This window comes from Oncorhynchus nerka, linkage group LG7 (genome assembly GCF_034236695.1).
Source record: "Oncorhynchus nerka isolate Pitt River linkage group LG7, Oner_Uvic_2.0, whole genome shotgun sequence".
Lineage (NCBI taxonomy): Eukaryota > Metazoa > Chordata > Actinopteri > Salmoniformes > Salmonidae > Oncorhynchus > Oncorhynchus nerka.
Genome location: NC_088402.1, coordinates 96,835,338 through 96,846,543, shown reverse-complemented (window position 1 = coordinate 96,846,543; position 11,206 = coordinate 96,835,338). Strand labels below are relative to the sequence as shown.

The 11,206-nt window shown below is 48.2% G+C and overlaps 1 protein-coding gene and 3 non-coding genes across 4 annotated transcripts; all 4 read left to right on the top strand.

Moving 5' to 3' along the window:
* Positions 1-573: 573 nt before the first annotated feature.
* rpl10 (ribosomal protein L10) lies at positions 574-6,448 on the top strand. The gene is made up of 6 exons (XM_029654718.2): positions 574-727; positions 1,999-2,057; positions 3,240-3,347; positions 4,157-4,295; positions 5,623-5,785; positions 6,191-6,448. Exons 1-6 carry the CDS (start codon positions 705-707, stop codon positions 6,344-6,346), a joined length of 648 nt encoding a protein of 215 aa, XP_029510578.1. The 5' UTR covers positions 574-704; the 3' UTR covers positions 6,347-6,448.
* On the top strand, positions 2,979-3,112 carry LOC115125218 (small nucleolar RNA SNORA70). The gene has a single exon (XR_003862922.1). It is a non-coding gene; the product is annotated as a small nucleolar RNA SNORA70 (small nucleolar RNA).
* Positions 4,467-4,599, top strand: LOC115125217 (small nucleolar RNA SNORA70). Its single transcript, XR_003862921.1, has one exon. It is a non-coding gene; the product is annotated as a small nucleolar RNA SNORA70 (small nucleolar RNA).
* LOC115125219 (small nucleolar RNA SNORA70) lies at positions 5,992-6,125 on the top strand. Its single transcript, XR_003862923.1, has one exon. It is a non-coding gene; the product is annotated as a small nucleolar RNA SNORA70 (small nucleolar RNA).
* Positions 6,449-11,206: the final 4,758 nt, after the last annotated feature.

The following is an 11,206-nucleotide window of genomic DNA, read 5'->3' as shown; positions in this document are numbered from 1 at the left end:
ACGCTGTACTAGCTTGTTTTGTCACATAAACTGAAATTAGGTAGCTATTAGAATTTTAGCAACCAGGAAATGGCGTTGCGATTTCTGCATAGTGCATCTTTAATTTAAATATTGTAGAATTCCATTCATTCCTATGGGGAGGACTGATCCACCTGGGGAGTTCCAATATGGCCATCTGGTGGTTTCAAATCCCCTCACTTGCCAATACATAGCAATTAAAATGTTATTAAATAACACTACTGTCATAAATCCAAACTAATTTTACCGACACTTTCCTCGTCCTCACCTCATCCTACATTTTGGTGATCACCTTGAATGTTCATGTTGTTTGTTCCATGTTCCCAATAAAACTACCTTTCCCATTATGCTCCACGGTAGGCTAGTTATTGCGGAGAAATTTTTACAGCCATCATATTCAATTTAAAATACACGATTACTAACCATATTTCACGTGTGACGCCAAAAGTGTTTACCCAAATCAAAAATATAACCGGAGTGTTTTTATCCTAATTCTCCAGGCGAAGCGTCCGTATGACGCACCGGATGTCTCTCTAACTTCCTTTCGGTGAGTTCGTGTTCACATATGGCGGTGTCTGCCTCTCTTCAAAACATTCTACAAACTCTACCATCTTTCTAGCGTATAACCTTCCGTTTCCTTTGGTAATAAGTGTTTGTTTTGTGTGTTATTTATACAGATTGCAGCTATGGGTCGCCGGCCAGCCCGATGGTGAGGTTTTTTGTCGCATGATTTTTATAGCTCGAGATTGAAGTATGTCGCTGGATGAAAATGCAAAATGGAGGATATGTCCGCACCATGTGCATTAATGATCCAGCTACCTATATTTGCGTTTTTGCTGTCAAGTAATTTACTTGCATAACCAATCCTTGTGCTGTCATCACTAGGTAACTAGATGGTCTGTTACACAATTGTCGACGAAGTCACGGTCAGTCACTTAGGTAACATGGTGTTGAATTTAGCTCGTTGGCATTTAGATTGGAGACTTTTATCTCCCTCACCAACTTCAAACATCAGCTAACCGATCGCTGCAGCTGTACATAGTCTATCGGTAAATAGCCCACCCAATTTACCAACCTCATCCCCATACTGTTTATATTTTATTTACTTTTCTGCTCTTTTGCGCACCAGTATCTCTACCTGTACATGACCATCTGATCATTTATCACTCCAGTGTTAATCTGCTAAATTGTAATTATTCACTCCTATGGCCTATGTATTGCCTACCTCCTCATGCCTTTTGCACACATTGTATGTAGACTCCCCTTTTTTCTTCTACTGTGTTATTGACTTGTTAATTGTTTACTCCATGTGTAACTCTGTGTTGTCTGTTCACACTGCTATGCTTTATCTTGGCCAGGTCGCAGTTGTAAATGAGAACTTGTTCTCAACTAGCCTACCTGGTTAAATAAAGGCAAAATTAAAAAAGAAAGTTACTCGTTGGTAGGCTAACCGCTAACGGCATAAACCAGCATAGTTAACTAGCCATTGAAGCTTGTCCGTGGCTGAACGGTCATAAAGGTTTATTAGTATCGTACATCGGCCTGTGATTACACAGCATATAACGTTTTCGTTTTTTTTTACCTTCCAGTATAAAGATGCATGAACATGTGTAAAACAATCCTTAGTATCATTTCAACTGACTTCATCACACACCTGCAGTGTATTTAACCAATCTGCAGTGTGGTTCTGGGGTATAATTGCAGCAGACAGTACCTGTGTGCCTATGAGGCCCGCTGGGTGGTGTTGGCCCTTTAAGAGACTGACACAACCGACTGGCTAGGTCGCCTTCACACCCTGAAACATGGCTGTTTCTGCAGGACCGCTGATCACTTACAGGACGTTGTTGACCGTTTCCTGTGTTGAATGTAAAGGCAGCTGATATAACCACTTGACAAACCAAACATTGAAAGATGACGGCATGTGGCCTGGTACTGTAGCTGGTCAGTGGATAATTGTTTCAAGCCATCTCTCTCCCACAGCTATCGCTACTGCAAGAACAAGCCCTACCCCAAGTCCCGCTTCTGTCGCGGTGTGCCTGGTAAACCCCTTTTCCTTACTTTCTTTCCTCTCCTTGGTTATTCCCCAAAACCCACTCAGACGTGACAGTGATGTGCAGACATGGTCATACTCGTAATCGTATCCGTAAGTTGATAGATCGGATGATACTCGTGGAACATGCTTAAGTAGATGTTCGCAAAATGACCCCAAAACATCTTCCTGAGCGTTTCTAGACCAAACAAGCAGCAGGTTAGGAACCGGGGTCTGACCAGTGTTTGTTTCTAGACCAAACAAGCAGCAGGGGGGTCTGACCAGTGTTTGTTTCTAGACCAAACAAGCAGCAGGTTAGGAACCACGGGGGGGGTGTCTGACCAGTGTTTGTTTCTAGACCAAACAAGCAGCAGGTTAGGAACCACGGGGGGGGTCTGACCAGTGTTTGTTTCTAGACCAAACAAGCAGCAGCAGGTTAGGAATCACGGGGGGGGTCTGACCAGTGTTTGTTTCTAGACCAAACAAGCAGCAGGTTAGGAATCACGGGGGGGGGGGGTCTGACCAGTGTTTGTATCAACTTATAGCGGGCGGACAACTTTTCATCTGTCCAAATGAGGCGTTTCATATTTCCCCTCGCCCTGCTGGTTAGATATTATGCACATTGATAGCGTCCTCGCCATGCGAGTCGTTATAGTAGCAGGAATCTGAACGATACAGCATCACTCTGTCCAATCAGAGGTGCGTGATCAACGCAGAGCCCGCCCTTCTCTTTATAGACAGGCAAACTAGCCAGTTATCTACACCATGCACTAAGACAGTGTAGTTTAGACACCGTTACTGACTGACATGAGAAGGATACTTGCTGGCTCCTGAAAATACAACTCGGATAATTACAAAAAATAGTAATTCTGAAAATTGCCCGTAAGTTACGGTACTAGTTCTGTCCGACTACTCGGCACCGTGTTCTGAACTGCAGCTTATTAATCTGACCGGTCTCGCTGCCGTGCGGTTCTGGTGTGCAATGGCTGCAGACAGTAACTCTGTGGTTGTGTATGAGGCCAGCTGGGAGGTGCTGGCCCCTTTTAAGGGACCGCTGAGACAAAACGTGACCTGTTTGTGCTGAACTACAGAGGGAATTGGTTGTTTTGTATGTCCGCTTGATATCTTAAAGAAATTACACTCAGATCTACGTCAACTATTCCCTGTGTGTAATGTGCTCTGCTCTCTGTAGATCCTAAGATCAGGATCTTTGACCTGGGCAGGAAGAAGGCCAGGGTGGATGAGTTCCCTCTGTGTGGTCACATGGTCTCTGACGAGTACGAGCAGCTGTCCTCTGAAGGTGAGGGCACAGGTCATCTCTGGGGCACACATCACAAAAACATGTTGTCTTCTGAAAGGCTAGGTTGGATCTAATCTCACATTCATGTACTTTCTAAATCTCTCCATCTCTCCTCTAGCTCTGGAAGCAGCCTGTTAACTCTCCCATCTCTCCTCTGGGGGCAGTCTGTTAACTCTCCCATCTCTCCTCTAGAGGCAGCAGTCTGTTAACTCTCCCATCTCTCCTCTAGCTCTGGAAGCAGTCTGTTAACTCTCCCATCTCTCCTCTGGAGGCAGCAGCCTGTTAACTCTCCCATCTCTCCTCTAGAGGCAGTCTGTTAACTCTCCCATCTCTCCTCTGGAGGCAGCAGTCTGTTAACTCTCCCATCTCTCCTCTAGAGGCAGTCTGTTAACTCTCCCATCTCTCCTCTGGAGGCAGCAGTCTGTTAACTCTCCCATCTCTCCTCTAGAGGCAGTCTGTTAACTCTCCCATCTCTCCTCTGGAGGCAGCAGTCTGTTAACTCTCCCATCTCTCCTCTGGAGGCAGCAGTCTGTTAACTCTCCCATCTCTCCTCTGGAGGCAGCAGTCTGTTAACTCTCCCATCTCTCCTCTAGAGGCAGTCTGTTAACTCTCCCATCTCTCCTCTAGAGGCAGCCTGTTAACTCTCCCATCTCTCCTCTAGAGGCAGTCTGTTAACTCTCCCATCTCTCCTCTAGAGGCAGCAGCCTGTTAACTCTCCCATCTCTCCTCTAGAGGCAGCAGCCTGTTAACTCTCCCATCTCTCCTCTAGCTCTGGAAGCAGCCTGTTAACTCTCCCATCTCTCCTCTAGCTCTGGAAGCAGCCCGTATCTGTGCCAACAAGTACATGGTGAAGACTTGTGGAAAAGACGGCTTCCACATCCGCGTCCGCCTGCACCCCTTCCATGTCATCCGTATCAACAAGATGTTGTCCTGCGCTGGGGCTGACAGGTACAGCACTGTTCTAAACTCCTAAAACACACCTGCACCCCTTCCAGGTACAGCACTGTTCTAAACTCCTAAAACACACCTGCACCCCTTCCAGGTACAGCACTGTTCTAAACTCCTAAAACACACCTGCACCCCTTCCAGGTACAGCACTGTTCTAAACTCCTAAAACACCTGCAGCTCATTAAGCCGACCGGTCTCGCTGCCGTGCGGTTCTGGTGTGCAATGGCTGCAGACAGTAACTCTGTGGTTGTGTATGAGGCCAGCTGGGAGGTGCTGGCCCCTTTAAGGGACCGCTGAGACAATGCTTTACAACTGGTGCTGCAGTGCGTCAGACCAGGACTGACTGGGCTGGGGGGTTGTGGACCGGGACTGACTGGGCTGGGGGGTTGTGGACCGGGACTGACTGGGCTGGGGGTTGTAGACCGGGACTGACTGGGCTGGGGGTTGTGGACCGGGACTGACTGGGCTGGGGGTTGTAGACCGGGACTGACTGGGCTGGGGGTTGTGGACCGGGACTGACTGGGCTGGGGTGTTGTGGACCGGGACTGACTGGGCTGGGGGTTGTAGACTGGGACTGACCGACTGGGCTGGGGGTTGTAGACTGGGACTGACTGACTGGGCTGGGGGGTTGTGGACTGGGACTGATTGACTGACTGGGCTGGGGGGTTGTAGACTGGGACTGACTGACTGACTGGGCTGGGGGGTTGTGGACTGGGACTGACTGACTGACTGGGCTGGGGGGTTGTGGACTGGGACTGACTGACTGGGCTGGGGGGTTGTGGACTGGGACTGACTGGGCTGGGGGTTGTAGACTGCTCTGTCTCCTGGTAATATGGACAAGGTGCTGCTCCATGTCAATGACCAGCCTCTGGTCAACAGTAGTGCACTGTAGAGAATGGGGCGCCATGTGGCCATGGTCTTGGCCGTTGCTGTATTTGGGTAATTAGCATTGATGTTTTACTGTAAATGCAGAATGTATTCAAAATGACCCTGAGTCTGGTTCCTCTCCAGGTTTCTTCCTGCTCTAGTTTCCCTGGTCTCTGCTTGCTGTAAAGCACTAACTATTCCTTGTCAGTCATGTGTTGCCTGTAGTCATGAGGTGCCTGTAGTCATGTGCTGCCTGTAGTCATGAGGTGCCTGTAGTCATGAGGTGCCTGTAGTCATGTGCTGCCTGTAGTCATGAGGTGCCTGTAGTCATGAGGTGCCTGTAGTCATGAGGTGCCTGTAGTCATGAGGTGCCTGTAGTCATGAGGTGCCTGTAGTCATGAGGTGCCTGTAGTCATGAGGTGCCTGTAGTAATGAGACGTGTTGTGTTCTGTGTTTCTAGGCTCCAGACAGGGATGCGGGGTGCGTTCGGTAAACCCCTGGGCACCGTGGCCCGCGTTAGAATCGGTCAGGTGATCATGTCTGTCCGCACCAAGGCCAGCAACAAGGAGCACATTATCGAGGCTCTCCGCAGAGCCAAGTTCAAGTTCCCCGGGCGCCAGAAGGTAACACTCACCTGGACACACACACACTCACCTGGACACACACACACTCACCTGGACACACACTCACCTGGACACACACTCACCTGGACACACACTCACCTGGACACACACTCACCTGGACACTTGTATGAGTAGCTACCCACTGGGGTAACTGGTGTCGATATATAGATGAGATTTGAAGGTCTTAAACACTCATTGTTAGATCCTTGCAGCTCATTAAGCCGACCGGTCTCGCTGCCGTGCGGTTCTGGTGTTCAATGGCTGCAGACAGTAACTCTGTGGTTGTGTATGAGGCCAGCTGGGAGGTGCTGGCCCCTTTTAAGGGACCGCTGAGACAACGATATTTCCTTCACTGAGAAAAAATGGGTTGCCTCTGGATAACATCTGATCCACTCTCTCCCTCAGATCCACATGTCCAAGAAATACGGCTTCACCAAGTTCAACGCGGTGGACTTTGATCAAATGATGGCTGAAAAGCGTGTGATTCCTGATGGCTGTGGGGTGAAGTACATCCCTTCGACTGGTCCTCTGGCTCGCTGGAAGAAGATTCACGCCATCTAGACGCCCAACTACAGACGGTCTGGACGGGCACAGAAGCATCCAAGAGATCAGAGACACGGAGGAGGGACAACTAGCCAATAAAAGTGTTGAAAATAAAACTGACCTGAGTTGTTGCCTTCCGTTATTCTGAGCTTCACTGCTGATTTCAGATGACTTGAAGGTTGTGGGTAAAATAAATACTGGTTTGGTGTTGGACCTAAATGAACAATGACGTTAGATTAGTTAAGTACTAAAAGTTAAAATAACTTGACGCCTTCATTTCTGTGAAGTGGGTGACCTCATGTCATTTCTAAAGCACTCTGCGCCAGAGGCTCTGGTTGACACCTAGTGTATGTTCTGTTAGTGTATGGATTTAGTCAACAATGCCCGTCAGTGTAGTTGCTGGTGTAACGAGAGTTTTAGACTAATACAGTGTTTCACAAACTAGGGGTTGCCCGATTTGAAAATCGGTTGTGAGAAACAAACAATTGTACTTGATTCATAGGTCAGTCACCTCTGTTAGATGTGGTCCTGATCAACTACTTTTGTTTTATTTCTACACGTGGTGTTTTAAGGTACAACATATGACTCTGGGGAAACTTGTCTGGTTTCCCTCTACCATGCCTACGCTGTGCCAGACTCAGGACAGTGGGAAGAAGAACATGACTCTGGGAAACTTGTCTGGTTTCCCTCTACCATGCCTAAGCTGTGCCAGACTCAGGACAGTGGGAGGGAGAACATGACTCTGGGAAACTTGTCTGGTTTCCCTCTACCATGCCTAAGCTGTGCCAGACTCAGGACAGTGGGAGGGAGAACATGATCTCTTCTGCACATGACCCTTTCTGGTGCCCTTCAGACTTAAATCGTGTCTAAAGTACTGACTTGTAATACTGTCACAGCCCAAATTAAAACTAAACATTGGCTGTTGATGACATCACCTAGGTCTCATCTAAATGGGGTAACGGGCCAATGATTGCCAACTCCCGGACTAATACCAGAAATGTAGCAAAACATTTTTTTCCCCGGGCATCTTTTCCCAAGTTCCCACAGATGTGGTGTTAATTATTAAAGTTGCCAGTGATTTAAAGTCTATGTATATAGGGCAGCAGCCTCTCTAACAGTCTGATAGCCATGAGATAGAAGCCTGTTTTTCCCAGTCTCTCAGTACACGCTTTGATGCACCTGTATGGGTGTCGTGTTCTGCCCAACGCATCACCGGGGGCAACCTACCTGCCCTCCAGGACACCTACAGCACTCGATGTCACAGGAAGGCCAAGAAGATCATCAAGGACAACCACCACCCGAGCCACGGCCTGTTCACCCTGCTATCATCCAGAAGGCGAGGTCAGCCTCTGGAGAGCCCTGTGGTTGGGTCTAGGGGTGTGCGATAATAATTTAGTTGAGTTATATTTGCTTTCTTGGGTACGGGAACAATGTTGGCCATCTTAAAACGTGGGGACAGCAGCCTCGGATAGGGAGAGATTGAATAACACTCCACCCAACTGGGCTGAGGACGCGGCTAGGGATGCCGTCTGGGCTGGGCTGCGCATGCTCTGAGGACGGGGCTAGGGATGCCGTCTGGGCCGGCCCTGTGAGGGTTAACACGCTTAAATGTTGGCCACCGAGAAGGAGAGCCCACAGTCCTTGGTGGCGGGCCGCATTCGTGGCACTGTGTTGTCCTCAAAGCGGGCGAAGAAGGTGTTTAGCTTGTCTGGAAGCAAGACGTCGGTATCTGCGACGTGGCTGGTTTTCCTTTTGTAGTTCGTGATTGTCTGTAGACACATATGTCTGAGCCGTTGAATTGAGACTCCACTTTGTCTCTATACTGATGTCTTAAAGTCCAAAGAAGTTTAAAATGGAAGCCGGAGGAAGGAGAGATGACAAGAAAGGAATTCGGTTGACTGTTTTAACTGTGGATTAATTGCATTTCAGGTAAAATTACAACCCAATGTTTATATCCCAGCTAAATTTCCATAAATGTTTAATGCTTTTCGACATGTCCCCAAATGAATATAATTGGTTCAGAGTTGTTTTGATATTTTAACCTTTTTTTTAACCTTTATTTTACTAGGCAAGTCAGTTAAGAACAAATTCTTATTTTCAATGACGGCCTGGGAACAGTGGGTTAACTGCCTGTTCAGGGGCAGAACGACAGATTTGTACCTTGTCAGCTCGGGGATTCAAACTTGCAACCTTTCGGTTACTAGTCCAACGCTCTAACCACTAGGCTACCCTGCCGCCCCATGACTTGATCATGTCTGGTGTGGGGGGTAAAAAAAATCTACATGCGCGCGATGGCGCTTCCAGTTTGGTCAGCATGTTAGACTAGTAATACCACAGAGTGGTTGGCCCTGTTAGACTAGTAATACCACAGAGTGGTTGGCCCTGTTAGACTAGTAATACCACAGAGTGGTGGGCCCTGTTAGACTAGTAATACCACAGAGTGGTGGGCCCTGTTAGACTAGTAATACCAGAGTGGTTGGCCCTGTTAGACTAGTAATACCACAGAGTGGTTGGCCCTGTTAGACTAGTAATACCACAGAGTGGTGGGCCCTGTTAGACTAGTAATACCACAGAGTGGTGGGCCCTGTTAGACTAGTAATACCACAGAGTGGTGGGCCCTGTTAGACTAGTAATACCACAGAGTGGTTGGCCCTGTTAGACTAGTAATACCACAGAGTGGTGGGCCCTGTTAGACTAGTGATACCACAGAGTGGTGGGCCCTGTTAGACTAGTAATAACACAGAGTGGTGGGCCCTGTTAGACTAGTGATACCACAGAGTGGTGGGCCCTGTTAGACTAGTAATACCACAGAGTGGTGGGCCCTGTTAGACTAGTAATACCAGAGTGGTTGGCCCTGTTAGACTAGTAATACCAGAGTGGTTGGCCCTGTTAGACTAGTAATACCACAGAGTGGTTGGCCCTGTTAGACTAGTAATACCAGAGTGGTTGGCCCTGTTAGACTAGTAATACCACAGAGTGGTGGGCCCTGTTAGACTAGTAATACCACAGAGTGGTTGGCCCTGTTAGACTAGTAATACCACAGAGTGGTTGGCCCTGTTAGACTAGTAATACCACAGAGTGGTGGGCCCTGTTAGACTAGTGATACCACAGAGTGGTGGGCCCTGTTAGACTAGTAATACCACAGAGTGGTGGGCCCTGTTAGACTAGTAATACCACAGAGTGGTGGGCCCTGTTAGACTAGTAATACCACAGAGTGGTGGGCCCTGTTAGACTAGTAATACCACAGAGTGGTGGGCCCTGTTAGACTAGTAATACCACAGAGTGGTGGGCCCTGTTAGACTAGTGATACCACAGAGTGGTGGGCCCTGTTAGACTAGTAATACCACAGAGTGGTGGGCCCTGTTAGACTAGTAATACTACAGAGTGGGCCCTGTTAGACTAGTAATACCACAGAGTGGTGGGCCCTGTTAGACTAGTAATACCACAGAGTGGTGGGCCCTGTTAGACTAGTAATACTACAGAGTGGGCCCTGTTAGACTAGTAATACCACAGAGTGGTGGTCCATGTTAGACTATAGCTTACTGCAAACTACTGCTGTTTGTTCCTGAACTGGCCGAATGGCAGGGCTGTCCTTCAGCATCACAAGTTGGTTCAACTTCTTTAACAACACCATGAAAGAACTGAATATAATGCATAACGTTACTCTTACACCAAAAACAGCTAATTTCTCATTCGATTTTAGGACGGTTAGTTGAAGCTGAATAATCAAAAAATACACTGCTCAAATAAATAAAGGGAACACTAAAATAAACATCCTAGATCTGAATGAATGAAATATTCTTATTAAATACTTTTTTCTTTACATAGTGGAATGTGCTGACAACAAATCACACAAAAATTATCAATGGAAATCAAATGTATCAACCCATGGAGGTCTGGATTTGGAGTCACACTCAAAATTAAAGTGGAAAACCACACTACAGGCTGATCCAACTTTGATGTAATGTCCTTAAAACAAGTCAAAATGAGGCTCAGTAGTGTGTGTGGCCTCCACGTGCCTGTATGACCTCCCTACAACTCCTGGGCATACTCCTGATGAGGTGGCGGATGGTCTCCTGAGGGATCTCCTCCCAGACCTGGACTAAAGCATCCGCCAACTCCTGGACAGTCTGTGGTGCAACGTGACGTTGGTGGATGGAGCGAGACATGATGTCCCAGATGTGCTCAATTGGATTCAGGTCTGGGGAACGGGCGGGCCAGTCCATAGCATCATAGCATCAAACCCAGGGCCAACCGCACCAGCATATGGTCTCACAAGGGATCTGAGGATCTCATCTCGGTACCTAATCCACCCTAATCTGGTGGTCCCAGCGCGCACGACCCACGTGGAGTTCCAGGTCTCCGGTAGCCTCTGGAACTGCCGATCTGCGGCCAACAAGGCAGAGTTCATCTCAGCCTATGCCTCCCTCCAGTCCCTCGACTTCTTGGCACTGACGGAAACATGGATCACCACAGACAACACTGCTACTCCTACTGCTCTCTCTTCGTCTGCCCACGTGTTCTCGCACACCCCGAGAGCTTCTGGTCAGCGGGGTGGTGGCACCGGGATCCTCATCTCTCCCAAGTGGTCATTCTCTCTTTCTCCCCTTACCCATCTGTCTATCGCCTCCTTTGAATTCCATGCTGTCACAGTTACCAGCCCTTTCAAGATTAACATCCTTATCATTTATCGCCCTCCAGGTTCCCTCGGAGAGTTCATCAATGAGCTTGATGCCTTGATAAGCTCCTTTCCTGAGGACGGCTCACCTCTCACAGTTCTGGGCGACTTTAACCTCCCCACGTCTACCTTTGACTCATTCCTCTCTGCCTCCTTCTTTCCACTCCTCTCCTCTTTTGACCTCACCCTCTCACCTTCCC